Genomic DNA, 16,011 nt, shown 5'->3' on the forward strand with positions numbered 1-16,011 from the left:
TGGAAAAGGTTTCCAAAATGACGTTAGATGTCTTGATATTTGTCTGCCTTGTTTGGATTTACTGCCCATGAATGGCGTGCGACAGTCGACGAGAAAAAAAGGTTGCTCTTTAGCTGGTAATTGATCTACAAATATGATGAAATTTGCTTAAATCACAGCACAGAAGCCCGGGTTTGGAGCCCACGATGCTGAAAAACCATTGGAAATAAAACTCAATCAAGTCAAATATCGCTGCGCTTCCCCTTTAAAGTGCAATGCAAGTTATTTTGTTACTCATCATCATCGCTGTCATCCGGCACAACTCTCACCATGCCCAGGCCAATCTTCCGCGGCGAGATCTGCTGCTGCTGCTGCTGCTGCTGCTGCTGCTGTTTCTGTTGCTGTTGCTGCTGCTGCTGCTGCTGCTTCTCCACAGTTGCCTTTTGCCGTCTCCCTGCCTCCGAGACCAGACCTTTGAGGTAGACCTCGGCCTGGACAGTCGCACTGTAGGCCGTGGCGGTCCAGTTCCAGACGTTGCGGCGCTCGGCGTCGGCGCCCGCGGCCAGCAGCGTGCGCAGGCACAGCAGGCTCCCGTTGCCGCTGGCAAAGTGCAGCGCCGTGTTGCCCTCGGCGTCGGCCCTCTGGACGGCCTCGACGGGGCCGCCGGGCGCGTAGGTCAGGAGCAGCTGCAGGACGGTGTCGTGGCCGCCGGCGCTGGCGTCCATGATGGCGTCGCGGCCGCGGCCGTCGCGGCGCAGCACGGAGCGCGGGTCGCTCTCGCACAGCAGGTGCACCACCTCGCTGTGGCCGGCGGCGGCGGCCAGCATCAGCGCCGTCTGGTGCTTCTCGTTGAGGGCCGGCGTCGGGTCCTCGTGGCCGGCGGCGAGCAGCGCCTCGCACGTCGCGCGGTGGCCGAGCGACGCGGCCAGGTGCAGGTTCGAGTTGGAGAGCCCGGCCGCCGACGTGTCGGGGTTGTGCACGAGCCGCGGGTGGGACTTGAGGATGCGCTTGACGAGCAGGGCGTCGCCGGCGTGGATGGCGCGTCGTAGGCGGATCGCGGGGTCAATCCTGGCGGGACTGTTAGCTTTGCGAAGCGGGCGGGTAGAGAGGCTGGACAGCTTGAGTGTACATATTGAATGGCTTGTCATGTTAGAATCGGCCGCGGCAGAGGTGCAACGGGGAACTTGGAGAGCCTCGCCAGCAAGGTCTATGTAGTTGGGTGCGGATGGAGTGACGCGACTGAGTGTGGATGCCACGATGCAATGGCACCAAACACCCCACTCAACAACGTCTGCTTTGAACTTTTGGTGCGCCGAGAAGCTACAACGGACGAATCTGTCTTGTCCAAATCAATGACTTCTGGAAATTTCAGAAAGGAGATCTGAAAAAAAAAACAGCCTTGTGCCCACAATTCTCGGGTGTCAGGAAACTCACGCCATGACAGCAACGACAACGACAAGCGATTGCACACGTCAATCAACAGCCAAAAATTCGCAGTCGGTATGCTCAGCCTGCGCAACCAAAGAACAATCGAACATCAGACCTGGCAAAGCCGAGAAGATACGTCTCTGGTAGCCTGCCTAGCCGGACTCGGAGACTTTACTCATTCCGTTTATTATACTTGACAATGGTGGCGTCCACCACGAGACTGCGCGCGTCGCCTTTGCCGTGGCGGCAGACTTCAAGGTGGCCTGACTACTCATCCTCAAACGCAGCAGGTGAGACAATAGCCGACGGCCGGGACAATTTCTGAGCTGATATTGATTTATTACTTTTACGTACCAGACGCTCTAGACGTGCCAAACTACAGGGTCGCGGTCAACTGTCACAGCTGCATTTGTCCTTGCGGCAAAATCAGTGATATGTTCTTATAATCATTATGATTCCACTATGTACAAAAGAAGAGAAACAAGAAAATACGGAGCGCTGCATCATCATCATCATCATCGTCATCGTCATCACTCAAACAGCTCGCTCAAGTCACGCTTCGCATTGCGCTGAATGCCGCACTTGTTCAGGCACGCATCGATGCCCAGGGCAATGTTGTCGGGGATGGCATGGCGAAAGGTCTCAATGTCCTTTCCGTTGAGCGTCTGCGCGCCGCCCAGGGTCGCGCCCACCACGTCCGGTCGCAGGCTGAAGAAGTTCTGCGCGACCTGGCTGACGCCGGCGTCGGCGTCGGGAAAGGCGGCGACGAAGACGGCGTCGGTGCAGTCCGGGTTGAACTCTTGGTGGATGGCGCCCTGGGGGAAGACGGCCATCTGAAAGGTGCTCATGGTGTTGGCGACGGGCGCGGCGCCGTTCTCGAGCACAAAGTTGGTCACGAGGCGGCCCTGGACGACGACGTTGAGCTCGGTGGCGCGCGGGTGGACGTGGGCCGTGTTCATGCCGCACGGGCCGAGGAAGGCGACCGTCATGGACGCGCCGTTGCCGATGAGCGCGGGGAACGTCTTGGCCGTGGCGGCGATGGAGAGGCCGCCCCGGCCCTTGGCCTCGGAGCGGCCCGCCGCGTTGACGTCCTTGAAGTCAAAGACCCAGTCGCCCGGCCGGTCGAGCAGCTTGGAGCGATCGAGCGCCGTCGGGCTCGTCATGAGCTTGGCGATGAGGTCGGCGTCGGCGCCCCGCGTGTTGACCGGCACGACGGGCGGGATGACGGCGTTGATGTCAATGTCCCGCGCAATACCGCTGGGAGCGGCCAGGGCGGCGCCGGCAAGGAAGGCGAGGGTGGAAGCGGAGGCAAAGTACATGGCGATGAAAGGGGCCTGCGGAATTTTTTTGTTTTGTTTGTTTGTTTCTTTTCTCTTCTGCTTGGTACGGCTTGGCGGAGATGAGAGTAACCCTTGTAGAGAATCTTAGATCTTGTTTTGAGGATGAGGAAACATTTGATTTCAAAGACGCCGCAAAGCCTCGACTATATACACGGCTCTGGGGGCTCAGCCTTGCTCCTCTGGAGAGCCAGTTTGCTCCGGCTCATCACTCCCACGATGGATTCGAGTCTAATTTCGGCAACAGCCTTGCATGCACCGCCTAGGCCGAGCGATGATGGTGCTAGCGACCGGAATGTGCACCACCCGTGAGGCTGTCATGAGCTTTGTGCCTGTCGGGTTGGGCATGGGATGGCTGGCCTCGTCGGTGGAACTTCGTGTAAGCAAGAGCTAAACGGGGCTAAGCGGGAAACAAGAAAAAATCAAGTCTAGAAACAATGATTCGAACTAGGGTTACTCACCGCAGTTGGGAATCAAGAGTTGACTGGTGTGTGGCTGACTACCGGGCTCTTGTGGTTGGTCGGTTGACTGTAAGTTCCATTGTATATAGCGTGAGGCTCTCAAAATAGACGCCCCAGGCGGTGGGGTGGGGGAGCCGAGCCAGGCTGTATGGTCACTGTAGAGAAGCCTTGCGCCAACGTTCCAAAACGCCTATCATTGGCTCACGGATACTATCTAACTCTGCTTTCGGTACGATTCTGGATTGGTAGCCTGTTTTCTTACGTGGTAACTACTGATACTTTCTACTTGGGCTGAGGCTGGCGCTGCAAGTGTCTGGCTGCGGGGAGAACAACAAAGGCGGTAAGCGGGCTTGACAATTTTCGTTGGCAATCGATCATTCTCAGAGCAAGGAGTGAGCAGTGATTAGAGGAATCATGAGGTTAAAATTAGAGCAAAACTGTGCTGGCAGCGTGTGGAATCAAGCGTCGAATCCGCCCTACCTATACGGAGTAGGTACTCGGTCTGCGCCGCGCGCAAGGCATGCAGCATCGCAGGTAGGGTCGCATTGCAGATGCGCAGGCCGTTGGGTTGTTGCGCCAGTCTATAGCCAAAAATAGAATAGACTGCCATACCCATCTAATACGTAGGGCTAATTTGTCGTTGTTTATTGCTGCTATGCACGACACAAAGCGAATAAGCATGGGGCTGTGCACTTCATTTCCGCCCAAGCTCTCCATCCGCTCTCCACCCTCATCCTCTAGCCTTTTTTGCTTTTTTCCTTTGTAATATCAAGCATGGGGCAAGAGGATAACTTGATTCCGAAAAGAAGTAGCAACACCACTGGGCATTGTTTTGTCCTGGGTCAGCTTATCAGCCCGAGTCAGGAGCTCCCTGAGCCTCGACATAAGACTGTTGCCGTCAAGCGATTTAGTAACGTGCCAAGTCAATACCAAAAAAAAAATGTGGGAGAAAAATAAATGTCTGCAGAATTAGAGCATGAAAGACTTGGTTGAGCCAGGCATATTGCAACTTTTCGTCCCAAGACTATCTTTTAAGTGACCAGTGCCACCATGCGAGTTGTATCATGGTACAATGCAAAAAGACAAGTAGTATTTTCGATTGCATGAATTCGATTTCCACTTGGCCCAATAAATTGTCGAGTTTTGATTTATTCCCCGAACAGCCCGTACCGCGATAAAGCCCGACTCGGCACGACTTTGCACTGACTCGCTACCCTGCATTCAATGACGATCTGAAAATTTTTTTATACATTCAAAATCATAAATAAGCGACCGCCGTTCAACAATAACTCATCGGATCCCGTGGTCTAGTTGGTTATGGCATCTCGTTAACACCGAGAAGGTCCCCGGTTCGAGCCCGGGCGGGATCACGTTTTTTTGTTTCCTTTTTTTTGTTCTGGGTCTCGCCCGTTTATTTCTCGATTAGGAGTGATCGACTGTGCTGCTTTTTTTTTCCTTTTGGTAAACCTTGTTTCTTTTTGTGAGCTTTTGCCATTTCCGTCCGAAGACTGGCTGGCTTTGGTTGTATTAGTGGCAAAACTTTATTCATACGATGATGACATGGGCGATAACACGCCAATTACACAGTCGCATTCCGCGCATCTCATGATATGCTGGAGCCGACTGTCTATATGAGCCCATGATATGACACGACTGTCTCAAGGTGCAGTGTAGTGAACTCGTGTTCACACTGGTGTCTAGGAAATGTTTCACGTCATCACACTGAACTCATGCATTGTCTGTAGGTGCATAAACAGAGTGGCTGAACCGAGCACGCTCTTTCTGGACTGGAAAGCGGAAGACGAATGCTGTCCACTGTATCATGCGTGAGGAACGAAGAATTATTTTGATTCCCAATTCTACCAAGCTTGACTGTCTTTGGCGACTATGAACGAGTCCCCAACGCGATACGATGTACTCAAAGAGTTCTAGGCATTGACGTCATGGGTGGTCAATGGCAGCTACGGGGGAACGCGTGCGTTTGCACACATAGACACAATTCTTTTGCTTTTTCCTTTCCTTTCTTTTTTTTTGTAATAGCCGTTTGAACCAAGAGTTGATAATCAAGACTTTCATTTCATAGCAGCCGTTGCAAAGTGGCATTTGGGTCGTCCCCAGTCGACACAACCCACAAAACCTGGCCCCCCCCCCCTCGAGTCAGCACCATAATCCTTTTTCTGACAGCCGGACTATTCTACTCCTGCCAAGGCGCCGAGAGCCGAAACACGAGACGCAAATTCGCTTCTTGCCTCGACGGCTCGAATACATAATACTACTCAGTACTTAGCACTCAGCTCCACGTTGTCAGGCTATTCCCACCATCTACTTACCGCCCTCGCGCCCTTTCGTCGCTCCTCATCGCCAAGCCGGGAGGTTGCATGATGCCTCTTGCTTCGGACCTCCACCTCCCTTCCGCCGCCGCCGCCGCTCCGCACTCGACATAACAATAAAAGAAAAAAAAAAGCCATGTCCAAGCTGCTGCTGGCGCCGCCGCTGCTGTGGCTGCTGCGCAGGCGGCTGCTGCTCGCGGCGCTCGCCGTCCTCGTCGCCGCGGGCCTGCTCCTGCACCGGTCCTCGCCGGCGCTGGGTCGCGTGCACTGGCGCAGCGACTGGTCCTGGGTCGACATGGGCTCCTCGGGCATGGCCCCGATGCGCCGCTACCACTCCTTTGACCACGAGTCCATCGACGTCCGCTTCCTCGCCCGCGACGACCGCCGCTGCTCCCGCGAGCACCTCTTCCTCGCCACCCGCGGCTCCGACACCGAGCCCGGCGCCGTCATCCTCGACCACGCCGGCGAGCTCGTCTGGCGCCAGCCCCGCGTCGCCGCCGAGGTCCACGACTTTCGCGTCCAGGAGTACAAGGGCGAAAAGTTGCTGACCTTTTGGGCCGGCGCCCCGGACGGCGGCGGCAAGCAGGGCTCGTGGTACCTGGTACGTCTATTATTATTCCCAGCCCGACGGGCTTCCGCGATGGGACGGACGGCCCAATCCTCCCCGCCGCTGCCAGCAGCCCACCGCCAAGTCGCAGACTTGGATCGCGCTCCCAGTTTTAATGCTAACGCTCCGCTCTAGATGGACGACACATATACAATTCGTCACAATATATCGGCTCCCGGCTTCGAGTATGGCGACATGCACGAGTTTGAGCTCACCCCCAACGGAACCGCCCTTCTGACCGTCTACAACCCGATCCCGGCCGACCTCTCCCCAGTGGGCGGAGCTGCGCAGGGCTACATCCTCGACGGCATCTTTCAAGAGATTGAACTCGAGACCGGAACCGTGCTGTTCCAATGGAAAGCCTCCGACCACATCCCCGTACACACGTCCAAGAAGCCCATCGAGGGCTGCAGCGACGACCCCAAGAAGGCCTTTCTCGGCTGCGGCAACACGCCCGACGCCGCATTCGACTACTATCATATCAACAGCGTGCAAAAAGACCCCAAGGGCAACTACCTCGTCTCCGGCCGACACACCTCCTCCCTGACATACATTAACGGCACGAGCGGCGAGCCCATCTGGCACATGGGCGGCGCCATGAACCAGTTTGACATTGTCCCGCGCGGCACCAACGTCCTCTTTGCCTGGCAGCACCACGCCCGACTCCATGACGATGACACCATCACGCTCCTCGACAACAACGCCTACAACCCCAAGGCGGCGCGCACCGAATCCCGCGGCCTGCGGCTGCAGGCCGACTTTGCCGCCATGAACGTCACCCTCCACACCGCCTACCGGCACCCGCAGCAGATCATGGCCTTTTCGCAGGGCAACGCCCAGGTGCTCGAGTCGGGCAACGTGCTCGTCGGCTGGGGCAGCAGCGCCGCCTTCACCGAGTTCGCCGCCGACGGCGAGGTCCTCTGCGACGCCCGCTTCGCGCCCGCCGCCCTCTTCTCCTTCCAGCCCCTCAGCTCCTACCGCGCCTACAAGGGCGGCTGGGTCGGCAAGCCGCTGGACCCTCCCAGCATCGCCGTCGCCGGCCGCGGCATCTACGTCAGCTGGAACGGCGCGACCGAGGTGGCCTCCTGGCGGCTCCAGGGTCGTCGCAGCACGCGGGCGGCCGACGCCGGCACCGACGCCGGCACCGACGCCGACGACGCCGACTTTGAGGACGTCGCCGAGATTCCCAAGGAGCGCTTCGAGTCCGAGTTCCGCGCCGCCAACCTGACGAGGTCCTACAGCAGGATCCGCGCGCAGGCCGTCGACGTGGGAGGCATCACGCTCGGGACGACGGCCGAGGTCGAGCCGCCCGGCCGCTGGTCGCTGCTGATTGGCGCCATTGACCTGCTCGTCGTCGGCGCCGCGGCCGGCGTCGTCATGGCGTGCGTGATGCTCGTCGCGGGCGTCTTGTCGTGTCGTAGACGATACGCCGAGAAGTCCTCATCTACAGGATACAGACCTGTGGAAATGGAGCACTGAAAAACATTTTGTCTTGTTCAGCTCGCTGCTGAGCTGTTCGATTGCATCGCGATGGATCTTTTCTTATTTTTTTTTTCAAGGCATTGGGACGGCAAGCAACTTTTAGATTTGATATAGATGTCAATAGAATCGTAATCTATGAGAGTCGACTCTTTCCGTCTCTGTCTCTATGGCTGTCTCTATAGTTACATCCATGGCTGCAATCATGGTTGTCTCCATGGCTGCAACCATGGTTGTCTCCATGGCTGTCTCCATGGATGTCTCCCTGGTTGTCTCCATGGATGTCTCCATGGCTGTCTCCATCTCTGTCTCCATGGTTGTCTCCATGGCCTTCTCACTGGCAGTCTCAATTGCCATCTCCATGGCCGTATTCGTGGCTGTTCCCATGGCTGTCTCCATCTCTGTCTCCACGGTTGTCTCCTTGGCCGTCTCAATGGCAGTCTCAATTGCCGTCTCCATGGCCGTCTCCATGGCCGTCTCCATGGCTGTCTCCATGGCCATCTCAATGACTCCCTCTGAGACAGTCTCAATGGCTGTCTCCATGGCAGTCTGTATGACCGTGGCTGTCTCCATGTCAGTCTGTATGACCGTCCCCATGGCTGTCTCCATGGCTGTCTCCATGGCCGTCTCCATGGCTCTCTCCATGGCTGTGTCCGCCACCATTGGGCGACTTGAAAATGTACTCTCTTCCATTCATGGTCGCTTGGTAATGTGAAGGACCCCAGTGCTTTCCGGTACGTCCGCCGCCGCCTCAAAGACTTGTAGTCTCGATAGCACGCTTCCCTGTCATCATGACCAAGGTATAGGCATTCATGTCCAAAGGAAGAGAAAACAAGCTTTGAAGAGTACAGTCGCGGATACAACTTGCCCACAAGTGGCGTCCCCCCCTCCGTGTCTACGGCAATGGTGCTAATGATCATTGATAGAACCTTATCGCTAGCGCTCAACAAAGCTAACTGCAGCGGAGTTTCTCCCACGATAGTCTTCGCTTTATAGTCAGCTCCATTTCGAAGTAGCATTTCAACGGTTTGACGGCAGTCAGTTTCAACGGCTGCATGCAGGGGCGTTTTCCCGCCGTGTGCTCTCGCTTCTATATTCGCGCCGTTCTGTAGAAGCATCTGAACTACTTCACAGCGACCTTTTGCGGCCGCGCTGTGTAAAGGTGTCAAGGTGTGCTCTCTTTCTGCGCTGATATTGGCTCCGTTTCGAAGTAGCAATTTCACGCTTTCAATATTGCCCTGTGCAGAGGCCTCACCTAGCGGTGTCGCCCCAAAGCGATCCTTTTTATTAACGTCGGCTCCCTTTTCGACTAATATTCTTACCAGCTCAGCATGGCCTCGTCCAGTGGCTGTGAGCAACAGAGTATTGCCCAAAGAGTCCGTCATGTCAACATCGACTTCTTCAAGGTTCAACAGCAGCGCAATGACAGCAGCCTGTCCGAAATGGGCCGCTGTGAAAGGCGGCGTAAAGCCCCATTCGTCCAGTGCGCTCAATCCAACATCCATTTGTCCTCGAAAGCTCAGGATCCGCTCCAACGGAGTCAATAATCCATACTGACACACTACATGCAGCAGGCTTGTCATCCTGCCACAGATATGATAGTCAAGCAGGGATTGTTGAGAGGCTTGTTGAGAGGCTTGTTGAGAGGCTTGTTGAGAGGCTTGTTGTGAGGCTTGGGGAACAAACCTCATTGTCGATGGCCAGTCAAAATAGGCTAGAAGATCCTCTTGGGAAATGCCGTTCAATTCGCTTTCTTTGGCATGCTGTATCCACGACGCTTCGGCATAAAGCAGGAGAGGGAAGCATAATGGAGAGTCCGCCGGAGAGTCCTGGACTCGTGCCTGATCAGGCTCGCTCATGATAGTGTATCGTAAACAGGTTCTAGAAATCTGATAATGTGCGTTCCCGACTATTAGGTTGATGTCCATCTCGGGTAGGTCGAGACTGCCATTCAACGCCTCCAGGCCTTTTTCAATGAAGAAATCGCGAACGGACTGGTGAATGAACTGTACAACATGGATGTCTGCTGAGGAGACAACCTCGGCAAGGCCGCAACTGAGGCTCTTCAGCCGTCTCGCCATCCTGTCGCAGTCATCAATGTAGTCGTCCATTTCCTGAGCCTGCTCTAATGATCTGATGGAGCTGTTGCGATTAGCATCGATGACCAAAGCCCACCGTAGCTCATCTAGAAATAACGGCCGATATGAAAAGCAGATCCACTGTACTAGCTTCAGCGAGGCCGATCTCTCACTCATACCTCGAACAAGTTCTAAATATAGATTGAATAAGCCCGAGGGCGTGGAGCGGATCTCTCTTTCGATTCTCCTCAAGCCTGCTCCTTCACGCTCGAGCTCCAGTACCTTCTCTACCACGATAGCAGCCCACATGAAAACGCCACAGGCTTGAGTGGTGATGGAGTCTGCAATCACGGATGTGGCCCGGTCGTCTAGCCCCGAAAGCTGTTTCCGAACGTATTGAGAGATATCTTGTTCGTTTTCTTGCTCGAGTGTGATTTCGTAAGCCGAGTCTGAAGACAAAACCGGATAGTGACGACACGTAAAGCAAATCAGGAACTGGAAAGTCGCAGCCGGGACCGAGTTCAACACGGATTGGAAATGTGTGACAAGGGCAACCGCATTCTGCTTGCCGCATTCGTCCAGCGCATCTACAAACACCCAGACTGGCCGACGTTTCAAAATTCTACAAAGAGCGCGACGAAAGGCGTCCTGTAGTTCGCGGAGCTGCCAGTGCCACTTTTCACCGTAACCGCCTACCGTATCGTTCCGATGCCGAAAGAGTGCGACTAGATCCGGTTCCGCGTCCGGGAGTTGGCTGATCAACTGGTAAAGCAGTGATCGAAAGAGTCCCAGGGGTGATTTTTGGAGCTCCACGCCGCGACCGTGAAAGAGGAAGGATAAGATGAGAACATCGTGGCGAATCCGAGTTGTACTTTCCACTGCGTCCAAGAAGTATCTAATCAAGGTTGATTTGCCTGAGCCGGGCTTGCCCTTGATCCACAGCAGCGCTCGATTTTGAGCTGACCAGTCTACACAGGCAGGGTGGTCGAGCAGCCACCCCAAAGTTCCGTCGGCAGCGGTGATGTTGGTATCGTTGGCTCGGTCATTCATCTCCCCAAAGGCCAGTGACCTGGCGCATTCTTGTGCATACTGTAGCCGGGATGACTTGTCCTCCTGCACTACCAACCCGGTCACGTTACGGTCATGTTCAGGACTCCGCGGCATACATGAAAGTAGTTCCTTAGCAGTCGCCGCCGCCGCCGCTGCTGCATAGTGTTGCCAACTGTCATTTTTGTGAGAATCAGCATAGTCAGAAATACCACGAATGACGACACAGCCAAATTCGGTAGCAATCCCGGCCGCTTCCATTTCAAAACAGAGTATGTCGCCCACGGTGCTTGCCGCGGCCTGCCTCTTTGTACCACTCTTCATGACACGATCCCCGGAAGCTATCAGACCATAGTGTATCTCAGACCCAGGCGGATGTCGGGGGGGTCGGCTCACAATTCTCTTTCGGTCACAGCTTTGACATGTGGAATGAATGGCATCGCGGGGGTGCGGATAGTCCGATTCGAATAAAATATCCTCTTCTGCGGACGGCCGTCGGTAAATACACAGACGCGGTCCCCGCTGTAGCATCTCGAGTAAAAAATCTTCTATTTTGTTGTCTCTCGTAACGTGGTTCGACTGCATTAGCTCAACCGCGCCTAGCAGGTCCGTTGGTGGAGGCACTAGAAACCCTTTGAGCTCAAAATCGTCTTCATGGTCCTTGCCCAGGTCGTATTGAACCACGCCGCCGTGCTGACCATGAGGTATACCGATGACCACATCACCAAGTCGAATATCATGCTTTGAGCTTGGTATACCTCCGGCAATACCAACAAGGAATCGCCATTCTATGGCTGGAAAACTGCGATTCATGTTGGTGGCAACCGTCGCCGCGGCGCCTTTGCCTTGTCTGCCAGAAAGCCATGCAAGAACCACATTGTGGCCGAGAAGCTCGCCTACGATGTACAGATTCGAATCGCCAGGCTGCCGGGGCAAGGCCGGATGCTCGCAATCCAACTGATAACGAATAGCGCTCATTTCAAAGCTGAGGGCACAAATAAATGCTACGGTGTAGCTTTCACGCTGCCTCGAGGCAGCCGCTGGTCTCGACATCGCGGCCGGCACTCTGTCTTTGCGGTGTCTAGAAATTGCTTCATGTGCGCTGAGAAACACATTCGATCGAAAGCTGAGGCGGGGTTTCTTCAATGGCTGGTCCTCGTGACGAGTTGGTAATTCACAGCCAATCAGGCTCTGCAGCGCACCCTATTGATGCAGCTGGTATCCGCAGCCTTGCTCCTGGGGACCTAGAAAACATGAAATAAGAGAAGATGACGATTTTTGTGCGTACGCAGTGTGCAAGCAACGTTGCTTCTCGGGTGACGCACAAGCATCGTGTGTGGAAGCAGGTCGAGGGCACGCTCACGTATTTCGTTGTTGACTGCCATGAGGCAGTAAAGCTGGGGCGTTCTGACTGCAAGGTGCTGGTAAGCAAGTAAATGAATATTAGATGTTGCGGGTACAGAAATTTGTTGGCGTAGAGTCTGATCTCAACTGTCAGAATCTGCTGCTTTTCCCCAAGTGCACGACCCCAAGATTACATGAACCACTTGTAGTGGGAGTTCTACTAAGAGTTGATCTCGATATTGACACAATAAGTCGGAGCAGTCTTCGATCTATTCAGATAGGTGGATTGCATTTCGTTGAGCGATGTCGAGATGTAGATGGTCGCTCCTGATCAAAGCTTAGGGAGACAGACGAAGAAAGAGTAACGACTATCAAGATCAGATCTCAACATACCGGGAGACAATTTATTTCGGTATCAACAACAAGCAAAAGCGATGATTGCATTGCTTTTTGTAGAACGAGTTGTCCGTTGACCCGGACTCGGCACAGGTCTACCTACGTGGCCGCCCCTGCCTTCTTTGTGACCTAGAATGGTTTCCTCGCGACCGCACTTATCTACGAATCTTCCTCCATCTCTTTCAAATGAGCCGCTATCATCATATGATATTTTCTACTGCAGCTGACGCTCTTACTATATGCCCTAGTGTTAGTACGAGCCACCACTACTCGCGCTCAGGTGTGTTTTCTGATTGCCAGTGTGGTTTCGCAGTTGAGCATTCGTGACACAGACGAATTACGGTTGATAGTCTTGACCTTTGTGCAGAAAACAGACAAACATGTTCAGCAAAGCCTCCCGCACTCGGAATAGCATCTCACGGGCGCCGCAGAGACCGTCGCCGCTGCGTCGGCCCCTATTCGGACCGTGGTCGAAAGAGTCGGCCGGCTTTACGGATCTCCCATTGCACGTACAAGACAAGGTCTGGCAGTTTTGCTGCCGACAACTGAAGCAACGAATATTGGCCTTTGAATTTGGGCACAGGTTTGGCCATGTTGAGTACGTCCGGCTCTGCGTATGCATGACTGCATATCGTCGGCGCACAACTGCTTCACTCCGGCGACTGGCGGCCGTCAACAGAGCGTCGCGTGCCATGGTCGCGCGAGAATTCCCTTTGGTACTTTCGGCGATGGACGCCGAGATTGAAGGCATGTTCGCGACCCGTGTTGACCCGGCCACAGACGTATTCCTCCTGGATCCGCCTTGGGAGCACGGCTACACTTTTCATAACAAAACTGCCACTTTCAGCATCGGGACAGACATAGTCCCTTGCGCACTGTTCCATTCAGCGGCACTTGAAATGTTCCGCGCAAACGTTGTCAACGTAGCAATACGAGATACTTCTTTCCACAAGATGAATGTTTTTTTGCAGCAACTGATCAACCACCGGCTCCCCAATCTCAAAAACGTTTTCTGGTGCTTCCAACCCCCCTGGGTGGTAGCCCAATCGGCTTTCTACGGAGAAACTGGTCTTGCATGGTGCTTCTCGTCCAGAGCTCACTGGCGAAATATAAAACCAGAGGAGACCGGTCGCGAGAGGCTGGTAGTCTGCTGGCCAAAGCTCGGTGAAGGAACGCAGTCACAAGGAGACAAACTCTCGTTTGGGATGGAACTGGATCGTTGTCCCAAGCTGGCTCACATGAAACAGACTCTGGAAACAAGGAACGTTCAACTTTTGCCAATGGTAGTCTTCAACTTTCCTCAAATGCTACGAGACCTGCCCCGTTATCACACTGACACGATTCGAATTTTCAGCACTGGAACACTCTCTGAATGAAGCCTCTTTGTCGTGACAGATCAGCTGGAAGTTGAAGTGTGAACAAACTTTTCTCGCTGCTTACAAGTTGAATAAATAGAACAGAATCATGAAAGGTCTTTTTTAGAAATAATTTACTACAATGTTCGACTCTGAATAGAATTTGCAAACAACTCTCTCTCGGGTATTGATTTCTGGCGCAATAGGGCGGCGCATTTTCGCCTGGATATTGTTCGAAAATAAACGCGAAAAAAATCTCTGTCAGCCCGTATAGGTTGCTATAGTGACCACGCACCGCGACCAGTCTCGTCGCTGGTGCACTCATCGCTGCTCGCGCTCGTCACCACGCCAGTGACATTCTCCTCGGGCAGGCCATGATGCGCCAACTCGCTCAATGCGCGGACAAGCCTGAACAGGCTCGACCGTCGCGCTGTCGCAGCAAAGTCCCTCGGCGGCTGCCGCACCTTGTCTGCCTTGCTGATGAGACGCTGCGCCGCGTCCAGCGTCTCGGCTACCTGGTCGATGTAGGCTTGGCAGGATCGTCCGGTCAGCCGTACTCGGGCCAGACGAGGCGGGCGTGTAGATGGATGGATGGATGGATGGTTGGGAACGGGTAATACTCACACCGCACTCTTACCTCGGCGAACTCCAGGTAGCAGTCGTTGAGATTGTATATAAACTCGGCCACCTCTGGCAGCGTATTGTCTGGATCGACGCCCGTCGCCGAGTCGAGACAGGCTTCTTTGGTGGGATCTAATCACGGGCATGACTTGGTCAGCGTCTGATCCATCCCCGGTACGATGACGCACACAGATGTAGCCAGCGTAAAAAAAAGCATACCCCAGACCTGGCCGAGGAGCCCAAAGTTCAGGAGCAGCTCGACCGCGCCCGTCCGGTTCGGCGCGAGCGAGAGCAGTGCCACGGCAATGGGCGCGCGCCAGCCTACGCCAAAGAGGTTACCTATGCGGCTCATGATCTGGGCATCGTTGGGAAATACACGACGGCCACCGACAGCAGCAGCAGGAGCAGAACTCGCAGGGCGCGTGTAAAAGGGCTCGCGCAGCTCAATGACAAGCTCGGCCCAGGCCTCGTCGCCCTTTGCCCACCGCGCAAACTCGGCGAAGCGGGGATGCAGCTCCAGCAGCCCGCAGTCGACCATGTCCTGGGCCGTGACGCGCGCGCAGCGGCCCGCGAGGCTGAGGGCGCCCTGCGTGAGGTACTCGCCCAAGGAGTAGGAGCCCGCCCAGCGGCCGTGCCTGCGGCGGCGGCGCAGGCCCGCGAGGCTGGCCAGGTCGCCGTCGTCGTGCCGCGCAAAGGCGCGGATGAGGTCCAGGTCGCGCGCAAAGGTGTCCTCCCGGAAAGCCCACGTGTCGACGACGAAGACGGAGATGTCGCGGAGCCGCTCCGAGCAGCGGGCCCGCCGGTAAAAGACGTACACGAGCGCCGCGAGCAGGGAGCTGGTCCACGACACCAGGTTGTCGGCGGCCCGGGGCGGCAGCCACCGCAGGTGCTTCGAGACCATGTCGGCGGCGAGCTTGGCGTCGTCCATGCGGAAGAGGCACGTCCGCGACGCGTGGTACGACGACGCCGCGCTCGCGCTCTCGACGACGTCGAGCGTCGTGCGGCCCGCCGAGTTGGGCGAGCACACGCGAAACAGGTAGCGCGGGACGGGGCTTCTCCGGAAGCCGTCGGGGGGCGAGAACCGGAGCCCGTCCCGGTTGCTTTCGAGGATGTGCAGCGCTTCCAGGTTGACTGCGAGGTTCTCCATGAGGGAGTGTCGTGATGCCATGGAAGCTTGCCAGTTGGGGGGGAGCGAGATGAGTGTGCAGAAAGCGAGGTAACCACGACGCAAAGAATCAAGGAAAATCAAAAAATAAGAAAAAGGTGTAATAGCCAGAGTTAAAAGGTAAAGAACTCAAGTTTATTCCAGAGCTGGACGCATCGGTGTTGATAAATGCTATTTGAATGCTGCCTTGGCTATGAGAGCTCAACCAGGCAAGCCTCACGATACCAGTTGCACAGCATCCTCACCTGACGTCTCATATGATGCAAAGAAGACTGATCCAAAACGTTCACTCCCAAATCAGCTACTACAAGTCAGGCCGCAACTTGAACAAAAGGAAAAAATTGGTGCAAAGACGCTATTGTCGTGTTTGCTGGTCAAGTCAAA

The 16,011-nt window shown here is 55.2% G+C and overlaps 5 protein-coding genes and 1 non-coding gene across 6 annotated transcripts; 2 read left to right on the plus strand and 4 right to left on the minus strand.

Moving 5' to 3' along the window:
- Window positions 1–269: 269 nt before the first annotated feature.
- On the minus strand, window positions 270–2,726 carry V2A60_003760 (ankyrin repeat-containing domain protein; the record flags this gene model as incomplete). The annotated part of the gene is made up of 2 exons (XM_083255087.1): window positions 270–1,047; window positions 1,942–2,726. 2 exons carry the CDS (start codon window positions 2,724–2,726, stop codon window positions 270–272), a joined length of 1,563 nt encoding a protein of 520 aa, XP_083111213.1.
- A 1,775-nt stretch (window positions 2,727–4,501) lies between these two features.
- On the plus strand, window positions 4,502–4,575 carry V2A60_003761. The gene has a single exon. It is a non-coding gene; the product is annotated as a tRNA-Val (tRNA).
- Window positions 4,576–5,671: 1,096 nt separating this feature from the next.
- V2A60_003762 (arylsulfotransferase family protein) lies at window positions 5,672–7,621 on the plus strand (the record flags this gene model as incomplete). Its single annotated transcript, XM_083255088.1, has 2 exons — window positions 5,672–6,136; window positions 6,278–7,621. The coding sequence occupies 2 exons, from the start codon at window positions 5,672–5,674 to the stop codon at window positions 7,619–7,621; spliced, it is 1,809 nt and encodes a 602-aa protein (XP_083111214.1).
- A 120-nt stretch (window positions 7,622–7,741) lies between these two features.
- On the minus strand, window positions 7,742–8,266 carry V2A60_003763 (uncharacterized protein; the record flags this gene model as incomplete). Its single annotated transcript, XM_083255089.1, has 1 exon — window positions 7,742–8,266. One exon carries the CDS (start codon window positions 8,264–8,266, stop codon window positions 7,742–7,744), a length of 525 nt encoding a protein of 174 aa, XP_083111215.1.
- Window positions 8,267–9,746: 1,480 nt separating this feature from the next.
- V2A60_003764 (5'-methylthioadenosine/S-adenosylhomocysteine nucleosidase family protein) lies at window positions 9,747–11,799 on the minus strand (the record flags this gene model as incomplete). The annotated part of the gene is made up of 2 exons (XM_083255090.1): window positions 9,747–9,763; window positions 9,879–11,799. 2 exons carry the CDS (start codon window positions 11,797–11,799, stop codon window positions 9,747–9,749), a joined length of 1,938 nt encoding a protein of 645 aa, XP_083111216.1.
- Window positions 11,800–14,119: 2,320 nt separating this feature from the next.
- On the minus strand, window positions 14,120–15,630 carry V2A60_003765 (uncharacterized protein; the record flags this gene model as incomplete). Its single annotated transcript, XM_083255091.1, has 3 exons — window positions 14,120–14,370; window positions 14,466–14,594; window positions 14,682–15,630. The coding sequence occupies 3 exons, from the start codon at window positions 15,628–15,630 to the stop codon at window positions 14,120–14,122; spliced, it is 1,329 nt and encodes a 442-aa protein (XP_083111217.1).
- Window positions 15,631–16,011: the final 381 nt, after the last annotated feature.

This window comes from Cordyceps javanica, chromosome 2 (assembly GCF_051103115.1).
Source record: "Cordyceps javanica chromosome 2, complete sequence".
Lineage (NCBI taxonomy): Eukaryota > Fungi > Ascomycota > Sordariomycetes > Hypocreales > Cordycipitaceae > Cordyceps > Cordyceps javanica.